At 37.5% G+C, this 15,124-nt stretch overlaps 1 protein-coding gene across 1 annotated transcript in view; it reads left to right on the plus strand.

Moving 5' to 3' along the window:
* LOC137217580 (uncharacterized) overlaps positions 1-13,217 on the plus strand; it is a 25,909-nt gene extending 12,692 nt beyond the window's left edge. The window contains exons 5-7 of the mRNA XM_067724605.1: positions 2,733-2,800; positions 9,315-9,360; positions 10,608-13,217. Coding sequence (XP_067580706.1) covers positions 2,733-2,800; positions 9,315-9,320 — 74 coding nt within the window. The 3' untranslated portion in view covers positions 9,321-9,360; positions 10,608-13,217. The remainder of the gene's footprint in view (positions 1-2,732; positions 2,801-9,314; positions 9,361-10,607) is intronic.
* The last annotated feature ends 1,907 nt before the right edge of the window (positions 13,218-15,124 follow it).

The following is a 15,124-nucleotide window of genomic DNA, read 5'->3' on the forward strand; positions in this document are numbered from 1 at the left end:
TTCTAGATTTTGATTTGTACTTTTGTGATAGATTGCATTAATGGCCCCAATTTTTTATGTGTCTTCACACCCTTTGGTAGTGCCCTCCCATAGTGACTGAGTTTGGCCATATAATTTACTTCAACCAACAGGATAGTAGCAAATTTGATATAAGCAGAGACTTGAGAAAGCTCTTGCATATTCTGCTTCCTCTCTTGGACCCGTGCCACTGCTGTGAGAACATACCCAGGCTAGTCTGCTGGAGGGATGTGAGAGACATATAGAAATGAGCCTGGTCCTCCCAGCCAAGGCATCCTATAGCAGCCAACCTCCAGCCAAGCCACCAACTTAGTGCAGATACATGAGCTGGCAGAGTTGAGATCAACAGAGCCTGATCCAGTGCATAGAACCTCTCAGCTGACCATAGACTCTGTCTAAGTTTGGGTATCTAAATATTCATTTTGGTTTTTTATAGAGAATTATTGTAGCAATAGTCCCCCATCATTGTTCTTCCTTTTCAGAGATATTCTGGCTGTGCTTGTTCGTTATTTTTCCATTTGATCTTTAATTCAGCTTGTCTAGTTTCAGAAAAAGAAAAAATATGGTATTTTTAATTAGCTTATACTAAATTTATAAATTAATTTTACATCTTTATGATTTTGAGTCTTCCTATTTAAGAAAATGGGGTGCCTTTCTATTTGTTTCTTCAGAGTGTTACAAATGTTTTCTCTTGAAGGATTTAGACATTTCTTGTTAAGTTTGTTTCTAGGTATTTGCTGTAGACTGAATGTTTGTGTCTGCCCCCACCCCCCGAATTTTACGTTGAAACCTAACCCCCAATGTGATAGTGTTTGGAGGTAGGACCTTTGGCAGGTGATTAGATCATGAGATTGGAGCCCTCATGACTGGGATTAGTGCCCTTATAAAAGAGACCCAAGAGAGCTCCCTTTCCACTCCTGCCATGTGAGGACACAGCAAGAAGATGGCTGTCTATAAACCAGGAAGTGGGCCCTCCCCAGACATAAAATCTTTGAGTGTCTTGATCTTGGACTTCCCAGCCTCTAGAACTGTGAATAATAAATTTCAGTTGTTTATAAGCCAACCAGTCTGTGGTATTCTGTTATAGCAGCCGCAACAGACTAAGACATTATTTTGTCTTTTTTGTTGCTATGATAAATGAAGCCTTCTCTTCCATATGTCTTCTAACTGAATGATTTCTATATATGAATTTTATATCCTGCTACCTTGCTGAGTTCTCTTGTTTGTAATAGTTTTCTATTGGTTTGCTTGGGTTTTCTGGCTCTACAGTCTTATCTATAAGGAATGATAGCTTTACCTCCTCCATTCCAATTGTAATTTCTAATTTCTTTTTCTTTTCTAATCACAATGCTTTTGCTACCTCCAATATAATGTTAAATTGTAGTGGAGAGAGTAGATACCCTTGTGAGTTTAGCATATAAATGCTACTAGTATTTCCTGGTTAAGTGAAGTGCAGGATTGCTGGATTTGGGGATGGATGGATGGATAGATAGATAGAGAAAGAGGCAGACATAATTATATTAAGGAAGAAATTTTTATAAAGAATTTTTTGTAAAGAATGGGTATTGAATTTTGTCAAATGGTTCTTTGGCATCTCTGGAAATGATGATATGATTTTTCTCCTTAGATTCAACAATATGTTAGATTGTATTAATGGATTTCCTAATATTGAATGATTTTTGCATTCTTGAAAATAAACTCCACATAGTCAGGGATTCTGTTTGCTAATATTTAGGATTTTGCATCGATATTCGTAAGTGAAGATTGGTTTATATCATTTTCTTTTTCTTGTGAAATCTTTGTTAGATCTTGATATCAATGTTATACTCACTTCATAAAAAGAATATGAAGGTGTTCCTTCTTTATCTAGGATCAGGAAAATAAAAATAGCATTCAAATGATCTGCTTTTCAGTGTTAGCAGACTTCCCCTGTGAAATCATCATGGCCCAGTGCTTTGGGGGGAAAGTAGCTCTTTATAACTTTTTCTGTTTCTTCCATGGAAATTGGTCTATATGGACTTTTCTCTTTTAGAGTTTTGGTAAATTATATTTTCCTAGGATGTTTTCCATTTCTTCAAGGTCTTTAAAACGATTTGCATAGAGTTGCATGAGGAAGTCCTTCATAATGTTTAAAATGTCCTCTTGCTATGGTTATGTCCAACTTTTCATTTCCTGGTTTGTGTCTTTGTGCTTTCTCCTTTTTTTTGATTATTATTTAATGGCTTATTTATTTCTTTTTAACAGAATTGGTTAATCTATTTATTTATTAGTTCTACTGTTACCTGTTTTCTAACTCCTTTATTTGAGCTTTTCTCTTTGTTAATTCTTTCCTTCTGTTCCCCGTAAGTTTATTCTGTTTCTCTTTTCAGTAACTTTCTGAGTTGGGTTCATTTAATTTTTTCCCTTGTTTTTAGTATAAGTATTTTGAGGCAATGAACTTTTCTCTGACTGCTGCTTTATCTGTACCCATAGATTCTGATATGTAATGTTTTCATTATTATTATTGTCTAGAAATTCAGCAATTTTGGTTTGAATTTGCCCTTTGACCCAAGAATTGTTTGACAGAGAGTTTTTATATATTCAGATGGAAGATCTTTTTTACATTGATTTCTGCCTTTATCCAGTTGTGATCAGAGAACATTGTCAGTATTAGTTCTACCTTTTGGAATTTATTGAGATTTTCTTCTTGGCCTAATATTGATTTTGTTGTTTAGGTTTTCTGTATTCTTACTGGGTTTTTGTTGCTGTTGTTGTTCATTTGATCTGTCCTGGAATGAGAAAGGTGAGTTAAATTTCTCCTTAGTTTGTTTCAATCTATTATCTATTTCTCCTTGTATCTCTTAATATTTCAGCTTTGTGAAAGTTGCTATGTTATTTGATACAAAAATACTCATAACTTTATATTTTCATTGTGAATTGTGGCCTTTTTTGTCTCAATTCTTTTTTGTAATAAGCTTTTTATTTCAGAATAATTTTAGTTTTATAGAACCCTTCATCTAGTTGCCTCTCATGTTAATATCTTATATGACTACATCTGAGAAAACTAAGAGATTAGCATTAGTACATTGCTATTAACTAAACTCCTGACTATTCAGATTTCACCAGTTTTTCCACTAATATCCTTTTTCTGTTCCAGGCTCCAAACCAGAATCCCACATTGCATTTAGTCATCATATCTCCTCCAACCTGTGGACAGTTCCTTAGTCTTTCCTTTTCATGACATTGACAGTCAATTAATGCCTTTCATTCTGACTTTCTAACTTGGCTGATAATTAAGATTACAACCTCTGCTTTCTTTATTTGCATTTGACTGGTATACCTTTGCCCTTCTTCTATTTTTAACCTCTCTGAATCTGTTTTAGTTGACTCTCTTGAATACAGTAGTTGAGTTTTGCTCAGGGATCCAATACAAAAATGTTTTTCTTTAAATAGATGAGCTAAGACCATTTATATTTATCGATACAAAAGATGTTTGGTGTTAATATTATCACATTAAGTTTTATTTTCTTTTTTAGCTATATTTTTATATATTAAATTCATGTTACTATGTAGTCTATTTTGTTTGTTTTTTATCAGTTAACACTCAATTTTTTTGTTTTCTTTTATTTTTTGAATTTATGAATTTTATTTATTTTTTTATACAGCAGGTTCTTATTAGTTATCCATTTTATACATACTAGTGTATATATGTCAATCCCAATCTCCCTATTCATCACAACACCACCATGCCCCTGCCACTTTCCCGCCTTGGTGTCCATATGTTTGTTCTCTACATCTGTGTCTCTATTTCTGCCCTGCAAACTGGTTCATCTGTACCATTTTTCTACATTCCACACATATGTGTTAATATATGATATTTGTTTTTCTCTTTCTGACCTACTTCACTCTATATGACAGTCTGTAGATCCATCCACGTCTCTACAAGTGACCCAATGTTGTTCCTTTTTATGGCTCAGTAATATTCCCTTGTATATATGCACCACATCTTCTTTATCCATTCGTCTGTCGATGGGCATTTAGGTTGCTTCCATGACTTGGCTATTGTAAATAGTGCTGCAGTGAACATTGGGGTGCATGTGTCTTTTTGAATTATGCTTTTCTCTGGGTATATGCCTAGTATGCCTAGTATATATATGCTGCTGTATCATATGGTAATTCTATTTTGAGTTTTTTAAGGAACCTCCATACTGTTCTCCATACTGGCTATATCAATTTACATTCCCACAGCAGTGCAAGAGGGTTCCCTTTTCTCCACACCCTCTCCAGCATTTGTTGTTTGTAGATTTTCTGATGATGCCCATGCTAACTGGTGTGAGATGATACCTCATTGTAGTTTTGATTTGCATTTCTCTAATAATTAGTGATGTTGAGCAGCTTTTCATGTGCTTCTTGGCCATCTGTATGTCTTCTTTAGAGAAATGTCTATTCAGGTCTTCTGCCCAGTTTCAGACTGGGTTGTTTGTTTTTTTAATATTGAGCGGCATGAGCTGTTTATATATTTTGAAGATTAATCCTTTGTCCGTTGATTCGTTTGCAAATATTTTCTCCCATTCTGAGGGTTGTCTTTTCGTCTTGTTTGTAGTTTCCATTGCTTTGCAAAAGCTTTTAAGTTTCATTAGGTCCCATTTGTTTATTTTTGTTTTTATTTCCATTACTATAGGAGGTGGATCAAAAAAGATGGTGCTGTGATTTATGTCAAAGAGTGTTCTTCCTATGTTTTCCTCTAACAGTTTTATAGCGTCCGGTCTTACATTTAGGCCTCTAATCCATTTTGAGTTTATTTTTGTGTATGATGTTAGGGAGCGTTCTAATTTCATTCTTTTACATGTAGCTGTCCAGTTTTCCCAGCACCACTTATTGAATGGTGGTCTTATTGAAGACTGTCTTTTCAACATTGTATATCCTTGCCTCCTTTGTCATAGATTAGTTGACCATAGGTTCATGGGTTGATCTTTGGGCTTTCTATCCTGTTCCATGGATCTATATTTCTGTTTTTGTGCCAGTACCATATTATCTTGATTACTGTAGCTTTGTAGTATGGTCTGAAGTCAAGGAGTCTGATTCCTCCAGCTCCATTGTTTTTCCTCAAGACTGCTTTGGCTAGGGCTTCCCTGGTGGCTCAGTGGTTAAGAATCCACCTGCCAATACAGGGGACATGGGTTTGAGCCCTGGTCCGGGAAGATCCCACATGCCACAGAGCAACTAAGCCCATGCACCACAACTACCGAGCCTGCGCTCTAGAGCTGCGAGCCACAACTACTGAGCCTGCGTGCTGCAACTACTGAAGCCTGCACGCCTAGAGCCCGTGCTCCGCAACAGGAGACGCCACCACAATGAGAAACCTGTGCACCGCAAGGAAGAGTAACCCCCACTTGCTACAACAGGAGAAAAGCCCACACGCAGCAACAAAGACCCAACGCAGCCAAAAATTAAATAAATTAATTTAAAAAAAAAAGACTGCTTTGGCTATTCGGGGTCTTTTGTGTCTCCATACAAATTTTAAGATTTTTTGTTCTAGTTCTGTAAAAACTGCCATTGGTAATTTGATAGGGATTGCATTGAATCTATAGATTGCTTTGGGTAGTATAGTCATTTTCACAGTATTAATTCTTCCAATCCAAGAGCATGGTATATCTCTCCATCTGTTGGTATCATCTTTAATTTCTTTCATCAGTGTCTTATAGTTTTCTGCATACAGGTCTTTTGTCTCCCTAGGTAGGTTTATTCCTAGGTATTTTATTCTTTTTGTTGCAGTAGTAAATGGGAAGTTTCCTTAATTTCGCTTTCAGATTTTTCATCATTAGTGTACAGGAATGCAAGAGATTTCTGTGCATTAATTTTGTATCCTGCAACTTTACCAGATTCATTGATTAACTCTAGTAGTTTTCTGGTGGCATCTTTATGATTCTCTATGTATATAGTATCATGTCATCTGCAAACAGTGACAGTTTTATTTCTTCTTTTCCAATTTGTATTCCTTTTATTTCTTTTTCTTCTCTGATTGCCATGGCTAGGACTTCCAAAACTATGTTGAATAATAGTGGCGAGAGTGGACATCCTTGTCTTGTTCCTGATCTTAGAGGAAATGCTTTCACTTTTTCACCATTGAGAATGATGTCTGCTGTGGGTTTGTCATATATGGCCTTTATTATGTTGAGGTATGTTCCCTCTATGCCCACTGTCTGGTGAGTTTTTACCATAAATTGGTGTTGAATTTTGTCAAAAGCTTTTTCTGCGTCTGTTGAGATGATCATATGGTTTTTTTCCTTCAATTTGTTAATATGGTGTTTCACATAGATTGATTTGCATATATTGAAGAATCCTTGCATCCCTGGGGTAAATCCCACCTGATCATGGTGTATGATCCTTTTAATGTGTTGTTGGATTCTGTTTGCTAGCTTTTTGTTGAGGATTTTTGCATCTGTATTCATCAGTGATATTGGTCTGTAATTTTTTGTTTGGTAGTGTCTTTGTCTAGTTTTGGTATCAGGGTGATGGTGGCCTCGTAGAATGAGTTTTGGAGTGTTCCTTCCTCTGCACTTTTTTTGGAAGAGTTTGAGAAGGATGGGTGTTAGCTCTTCTCTAAATGTTTGATAGACTTCTCCCGTGAAGCCATCTGGTTCTAGACTTTTGTTTGTTGGAAGATTTTTAATCACAGTTTCAATTTCATTACTTGTGATTGGTGCATTCATATTTTCTATTTCTTCCTGGTTCGGTCTTGGAAGGTTATACCTTTCTAAGAATTTCTCCATTTCTTCCAGGTTGTCCATTTTATTGGCATAGAGTTGCTTGTAGTAGTCTCTTAGGATGCTTTGTATTTCTGCAGTGTCTGTTGTAACTTCTTTTTAATTTCTAATTTTATTGATTTGAGTCCTCTCCCTTTTTTTCTTGATGAGTCTGGCTAATGGTGTATCAATTTTGTTTATCTTCTCAAAAAACCAGCTTTTAGTTTTATTGATCTTTGCTATTGTTTTCTTTGTTTTTATTTCATTTATTTCTGCTCTGTTCTTTATTACTTCTTTCCTTCTACTAACTTTGGGTTTTGTTTGTTCTTCTTTCTCTAGTTCCTTTAGGTGTGATGTTAGGTTGTTTATTTGAGATTTTTCTTGTTTCTTGAGGTAGGCTTGTATTGCCATAAACTTCCCTCTTAGAACTGCTTTTGCTGCATCCCATAGGTTTTGGATCGTCATGTTTTCATTGTCATTTGTTTCTAGGTATTTTTTGATTTCCTCTTTGATTTCTTCAGTGATCTCTTGGTTGTTTAGTAATGTATTATTTATCCTTCATGTGTTTGTGTTTTTTACGTTTTTTTCCCCTGTAATTCATTTCTAATCTCATAGCATTGTGGTCAGAAAAGATGCTTGATATGATTTCAATTTTCTTATATTGACTGAGGCTTGATTCGTGACCCAAGATGTGATCTATCCTGGAGAATGTTCCATGTGCACTTGAAAAGAAAGTGTAATCTGCTGTTTTTGGATGGAATGTCCTATAAATATCAATTAAATCTATCTGGTCTATTGTGTCATTTCAAGCTTGTGTTTCCTTATTAATTTTCTGTTTGGATGATCTGTCCATTGGTGTAAGTGAGGTGTTAAAGTCCCCCACTCTTATTGTGTTACTTTTGATTTCCTCTTTTAGAGCTGTTAGCAGTTGCCTTATGTATTGAGGTGCTCCTATGTTGGGTGCATATATATTTATAATTGTTATATCTTTTCCTTGGATTGATCCCTTGATCATTATGTAGTGTCCTTCCTTGTCTCTTATAACATTTTTATTTTAAAGTCTATTTTGTCTGATATGAGTATTGCTACTCCAGCTTTCTTTTGATTTCCATTTGCATGGAATATCTTTCTCCATCCCCTCACTTGCAGTCTGTATGTGTCCCTAGGTCTGATGTGGGTCTCTTGTAGACAGCATATATATGGGTCTTGTTTTTGTATCCATTCAGTTAGCCTGTGTCTTTTGGTTGGAGCATTTAATCCATTCATGTTTAAGGTAATTTTATGTATGTTCCTGTGACCATTTTCTTAATTGTTATGGGTTTGTTTTTGTAGGTCCTTTTCTTCTCTTGTGTTTCCCACTTAGAAAAGTTCCTTTAGCATTTGTTGTAGAGCTGGTTTGGTGGTGCTGAATTCTCTTAGCTTTTGCTTGTCTGTAAAGCTTTTCATTTCTCCATCGAATCTGAATGAGATTCTTGCCAGGTAGAGTAATCTTGGTTGAAGATTCTTCCCTTTCATTACGTTAAATATATAATGCCACTCCCTTCTGACTTGTAGTTTCTGCTGAGAAATCAGCTGTTAACCTTATGGGAGTTCCCTTGTATGTTATTTGTCATTTTTCCCTTGCTGCTTTGAATAATTTTTCTTTGTCTTTAATTTTTGCCAATTTGATTACTATGTGTCTCGGTGTGTATCTCCTTGGATTTATTCTGTATGTTACCTGCTGAGCTTCCTGGACTTGGGTGGCTATTTGCTTTCCCATGTTAGGGAACTTTTCGACTATAATCTCTTCAAATATTTTCTCGGTTCCTTTCTCTCTCTCTTCTCCTTCTGGGACCCCTATAATGCGAATGTTGTTGTGTTTAATGTTGTCCCAGAGGTCTCTTAGGCTGTCTTGATTTCTTTTCATTCTTTTTTCTTTATTCTGTTCCATGGCAGTGAGTTCCACCATTCTGTCTTCTAGGTCACTTATCTGTTCTTCTGCCTCATTTATTCTGCTATTGATTCCTTCTAGTGTATTTTTTATTTCAGTTATTGTATTGTTCATCTCTGTTTGTTTGTTCTTTAATTCTTCTAGGTGTTTTTTCTTTAGTTCTTCTAGGTCTTTGTTAAACATTTCTTGCATCTTCTCTCTCTTTACCTCCGTTCTTTTTCCAAGTTCCTCGATCATCTTCACTATCATTATTCTGAATTCTTTTCCTGGAAGGTTTCCTACCTCCACTTCATTTAGTTGTTTTTCTGAGGTTTTATCTTGTTCCTTCATCTGGTACATAGCCCTCTGCCTTTTCATCTTGTCTATCTTTCTGTGAATGTGGTTTTTTTCTCATTTTTTTTTAGTTGTCCTGACATTTAGAAAAGTTTATACTTTGGTCTAGTGATTAATTTTAGGTATCTTATTTTTTCTAGTTGTTTATTGCTAATGTAAAGAAATGTTATTGATTTTTATAAGTTGATTTTGTACCTGGCAACCTTGCTGAAATCTTTTTAATTCTAATAGTATGTCAGTTGAATCTGTTGGTTTTAGCTCTTCTCTTCCAGTCCTTACACGTCTCATTTCTTTTTCTCCCTTTATAGTATTAAACAAGACTTCCAGTTCTATGTTAAACAGTAGTTGGTGAGGGTAAGTATCTAGTCTTATTCTTAATCTTCAAGGAAATGCATCTTAAGTTTCTCCATTTTCTGCAAAGTATGCTGTAAAATTTTGGTATGTAACCTTCACCAAGTTAAGAAATTTGCCTTCTATTCATATTTTTTAAAGAGTTTTCATCGTAAGTAGGCATGTAACATAATTTTCCTATATTAATTGAGATACTCATATGATTATTATCCCTTAGTCTATTCATGTGGTAAATTACATTGATAGATTTTTCTGAGTTTGAATGCATTCTCCTTGCATTCTTGGAATTAACTCCATTTGATTGTGATGTATTTTTTAAATACTGTTGGATTCGATTAGCTAATATTTAATTTATGATTTATGCATCTATATTCATAAGTGAAATGAGCCTATAATTTTCTTTAATTGTCCTTATCTGTTTTTAAAATCAAGACTTCAAGATTTTACTAGACAAATAAAATGAACTAGGCAGCTTTCTCTCCTTTTCTATTTTCTGGAATAACTTGTATAAGAAGAGAAGTAACTCCTGAGAGTCCCGCACACTATACCTGTAAATCCATCTGGGCCTGGATTTGGGGGGAAGCGATGTCCTTACCTACCATTTCAGTTTCATTAATGCCTAGTGGTCTATTCACGTTCTCTACTTCCTATGCCATTTTTATCACTTTATATTTTTCTAGGAAAAAAACTTTATCTAGATGTTTTCAATTATTTCTGTCTAGTACCTAGCAGTCAGGTTTCTGGCTTGAGTACTTGGTGGTGCCTTCACAGAGAGGGGGGCACAAGAGGAGCGGCATGTCTGTTATTTGGGGGCCAGAGGAAGTTTGGCTACCTCTACACTTTCAGCAAAGCAATGGCTATATGTGATTCTCTGTTGCTTTGGATATTTGTGATTATGTATGAATGTGCACACTTCTATAAAGGTGTGTTTTTTATACATGATGCACTGGTGTGTTTCTGTTTATATGAAAATGTCAGGCTGAAAAAGAACAATTTTTCTATGTAATTATTTTTCTGTATCTGTTTGCATGGGTCCGTGAGCTGTGATGGGGGTATTTCCATGGTTCTCTCAATGTCCCTGTGTACATCAGCATCTCTGCCAGCTGGTAATTCATTCTGTGTGCTTTTCCATGTCTTGGAGTGTCTGCAACTGTGAGGGTTCTTGATTCTATGTGTATCTATATGTCTCTGCACATGTCTGCATCTCTGAGGGTGGGGGATTATGTATGCATCTCTGTGTTTTACTGTAGAAATATATGTATGCAGTGCACATGCTACGTGGCAAGTTCAGACTCTCCAAGTCTGGAAGAAACATTACAACAGGAAATGCTCTGGATTCCAGCTTCCGGATGGAATTTCACTCAGAAAAATACCCCTTCCTGGTCCTCCCAATAACTGCAGCATTCTTTGTCTTTCTTGAAGAGGCTGAGTTGAGGGGGTTTATGCTAACCTTGACCTCAGAGGCCACGTCGTTCAGGAGGATTTGGCAGAGCCATGAAATTCCACACCCTGCCACTTGCCTCTTGCCAGGCCTACTGCTTCCTCCTAAACCCTTTTATAGCTCCACATTATCTACCAGACCAATTCCAATCTAAATTGTCCAGAGAGGCCAGAAGAAGACACAGGGAGATGAGGAGAAAGAAACAGAATAAGATTTTTATAAAGAAATAGATAAACAAAGATAGATATGGGAACAGGGGGATAGAGAAATGAGAACAAGGATATAAAGAGACAGAGACCAAGAAATAGGGCCTGAATGATAGGAACAGATAGTCAGAATGGTGATAAAGAAGCAAAGAAGTTTGGGGACAGAGAGATATACAGACAGATGGAATGGGCAGGGTAGAAAAAGAGGGACTGACAGAAATGAGGCTGGAATGTAGGGAGAGAGAGAGATGGGGACAGAGACACAGATTGGGGTCAGAAAGGCAGTTACATAAAACATGAGGATAGAGACACAGAGATGATAACAGCCAGGTGGATAGAGAGAGACACAGAGATGATAACAGCCATGTAGATAAAGAGAGTGACTGGGATTAGATAGACAAAGATAGAAACGGAGATGGTGTTGAGGAGGAAGAGGTTGATGATATAGAAGTTAATATTTTTTAAGTGAAGTATAGTTGATTTACAATGTTTCAGGTGTACAGCAAAGTGATTCAATTATATATATATGTAAATATATAGGTATATAAAGTCTTTTTCATATTCTTTTCCATTATAGGTTATTACAAGATATTGAATACAGTTCCCTGTGCTATAGTAGGTCCTTGTTATTTATTTTTAGGAGCTAATATTTTTGAGCATTTCTTATATTTGAGGCATGGTTCTATAAGCTGTACATGTGTTAGTTCATTTAATGCTCTTGGTAACACTGAAGCAGGTACTGTTATCAGCCCTGTTTTACAGATGAGGACACTGAGGCACAGCAAGTCAGCAGCACAACTAGGATTGGAATCCAAACAATCTAACACCAGAGGCCATACTCTTGACTACTCTGTCAGTGACAGAGAGATACAGACAGACAAGGATCTGGGGACAAGATGGCAAACAGATGAAACACACATAGGGACAGAAAGATGGAAACAAGAGACAGGCACATGAGGAGAGCCACCCAGCAAGAGAGATGGTAACAGAGGTAGAAAAGGGGTGATAGATGAGGAGAGACTCAAAGAGGGAAACAAGGGCAAGAAGACCAACATAGGGGTATGTGTGTGAGAGAGAAACAAAGAGAATGTAAATGTTAGTTGTGAGGGGGTGGGAGGCTGGGGTGAAGACAGAGACTGGAACAGAAAGGTGAGAATAGAAATAGAGAAAGATAGGTGGGGAACAGAGACGGATGAATGCAGCAACATAAATACAAAGATGAGAACTGGGAGACAGGCAGAGATAAGATAAATAGGTACAGAGTGTTGGAGACAGGGGGGTGGACAGAAAAGAGGCCAAGGAGCCAAAGGAAATTGAAAGAGAAGCAGAAAAGACAGAAATTTTGGAACACATTCAGAAACAGATGAGGTAGAGTAATATGGTATTATATATGTGAGGATGGAGACACAGACCAAGAGGAGAACCATAAGTTAGATGGGGACAGGATGGAGACAAGGCAACCCCCAACAGAGGCAATGGAGAGAGAGTGAGAGCAAGAGCAAGAAGGGGAGAGATTGAGAGAGAATAGGAGAGATAGGAAAGAGAAACCACCAGAGAGATGTAAACAGAAAGACAAGAGAGAGCAAAATAAGAGAGATGGGAGACATCTGAAAGGTGGTGACAGTGATGGTGAACTGGGGTGACAGTAAAAAATAAAAGAAATAGAGGCACAGAATGAAATAATTTTGATTCAACAACCACTCACAAGTCTTGGATATATCAGGGCTGGCACTGGGCCGTGTGGTACCCAATAGGCTGTGAGCTCAGGAAGGCAGGGCCTGGGCCTTTGTTATGCAATACTGTATCCTCCACCTACAGTATACTCCCAATCATGTGGAGGGCTACCATTTATTAAACATTAGGTACTGGGGACTGTGCATGCGTTTCATGGATTATGTTATTGAATCCTCACAACTCTGATGTAGTAGGTATTATTATCATCCCCAGTTTACAGATGGGGAAACTGAGACTTAGAGCAATGAGTAACTTACCCAGGGTCACACAGAGGAGCTAGGAGTGAAGCCCCAGCCTGGACCAATGGTAGAGTATGTCATGAACCAAGGATTAGGATGAACCCTGTTCTTTCTGTACACCCAAGGTGCAAAAAATCAAATTCCAGTCTGCCTGCCTCCAAGGCCTACATGTTTGACCACCATACCACACTGCTCCAGTGAAGACTCACTCACAGACTGATGGAAGACTGCTGAACCAAGGTAAGTGTGTCCTGACTCCTTACCCTCTGGAGCTCCCTCTATCTAGCGAAGGAGGATGACCTGGCTACCTCAGAGAGAGTGAGAAAAGTCCTGTGAGTGACAGGAATAAAGCCCTGTGGGAGAACCTCGGCCAGGGAAAATCAGAGAATGCTTCCTGGAGGAGAAAGTAGGTCAAAGAGGCCAAAGACAGATTTATAGAGAGGTCAGTGAAGCTTCAGGGTCCCTCATTTGTTTCTTCCAAGACCCTGCTTAACGATCAGCGAAAAATCAAAGAGTACTGAAGATGTGTACTCTTCACTCTATAAGAAAATTGAAATGCCCTGACATCTTACAGCTCATATATGAAAGAAACTAAACAGGTTTTCCCAAATTTGACAATAGTCCTAAAACTACATTATCGTAAAGCTGAAACTTTTCTAAACTATCAATAGTAAAAAATTTCTATCAACCATGCTATTAAGAAAGACTGACTAATATTTCTATTCTCTCTACAGAAAAATGATCTTATCTCATGCTTCAGTGACAAAATAAAAGCCATCAGACATGGGAGAATTGTTCCAGGACCTTCATCTTCCCACCACTGAATCTCTAAACCTCCCAGTATCTGTATTCATCTTTTGTTTCATTCCTTCCTGTTACAATGAAGGGCCTAAGGACCTCTCCTCTCTGAGGCCCAGTGCCTCAGATCCCAGCTCCTCCTTTCCCTTCCATTATTCCCTTTCTCTTCTGTGTTGCCATCCAGTCCCTCTCTATGGTCTCTGGGTCTTTCCCAGCAGCAAACAAGCATAGTCTAGTATCTCCCATCTTAGAAAAATCATTCTTTGCCCCTCCTCCTACCATCACCTTAGCTCTCTGGGCTCTGTTCCCATTCACAGCCATGTTTCACAAGGAAATCGCCTACACACCTAGCTCCACTTCAGCAGGATCGGGGGCAGTGTTTTATTCCCTCTGACCTCAGGGAGGGTCCTGTAACAATCTACCCTCCCACCAGCACTCTATCCAATTATTCCTGCTTTTTAAATTTTATTTATTTTTCATGATAATACATTATAAATTTTATAATATACATATCTGTACAGTTCGAATAAATTATAAAACAAATACCTATGTACCTGTACCCATCACCCAGCTTCAAAAACAAATCATTTCTGAATGACAAAACCCGCCATGTAGCCCTCCCCAGTCACATCTCCTTCCCCTCCCTGAGGTAACCAGTGTCATTTTTCATGCCTTGCTTTTTTGTATGGTTTTACAACATATTACTGCATCCATATATTGTATAATTTTGACTGTTGTTCAACTTTATATAAACATTCTTTCATGACTTTTTTGAATCAGTATTAGGTTTCCTGAGTTTTATCCATGTTGATACATGTAGCTGGAGTTCATTCATTTATTTAATTATAGTATTCCATTGTATAAATATGTCTCAATTTATTCATCTTATTTTCTTGTTTCTGTTTCTTGCTGTTTCAAACAGGCTTTGGTGGGCTTCCCTGGTGGTGCAGTGATTGAGAGTTCGCCTGCTGATGCAGGGGACACGGGTTCATGCCCCAGTCCGGGAAGATCCCACATGCCGCAGAGTGGCTGGGCCCATGAGCCATGGCCGCTGGGCCTGCGCGTCCAGAGCCTGTGCTCCGCAACGGGAGAGGCCACAACAGTGAGAGGCCCGCGCACCGCCAAAAAAATTAAAAATAAAAAATAAAAATAAAAAAAAACAAACAGGCTTTGGTGAACACTCTTGTAGTGTCTCCCAGTATACACATGTGAGGATTTCTCTAGGGGAGCAATTCTCAAACTTTCTGGTCTCAGGACTTGCTTTACATTCTTAAAAATCACTGCAGACCCTAAAAAGCTTTGGTGTATGTGGGTTATACCAATTGATACTTGCTGTATTAGAAATTAAA

This window comes from Pseudorca crassidens, chromosome X, assembly GCF_039906515.1.
Source record: "Pseudorca crassidens isolate mPseCra1 chromosome X, mPseCra1.hap1, whole genome shotgun sequence".
In the NCBI taxonomy this organism is placed as follows: Eukaryota; Metazoa; Chordata; class Mammalia; order Artiodactyla; family Delphinidae; genus Pseudorca; species Pseudorca crassidens.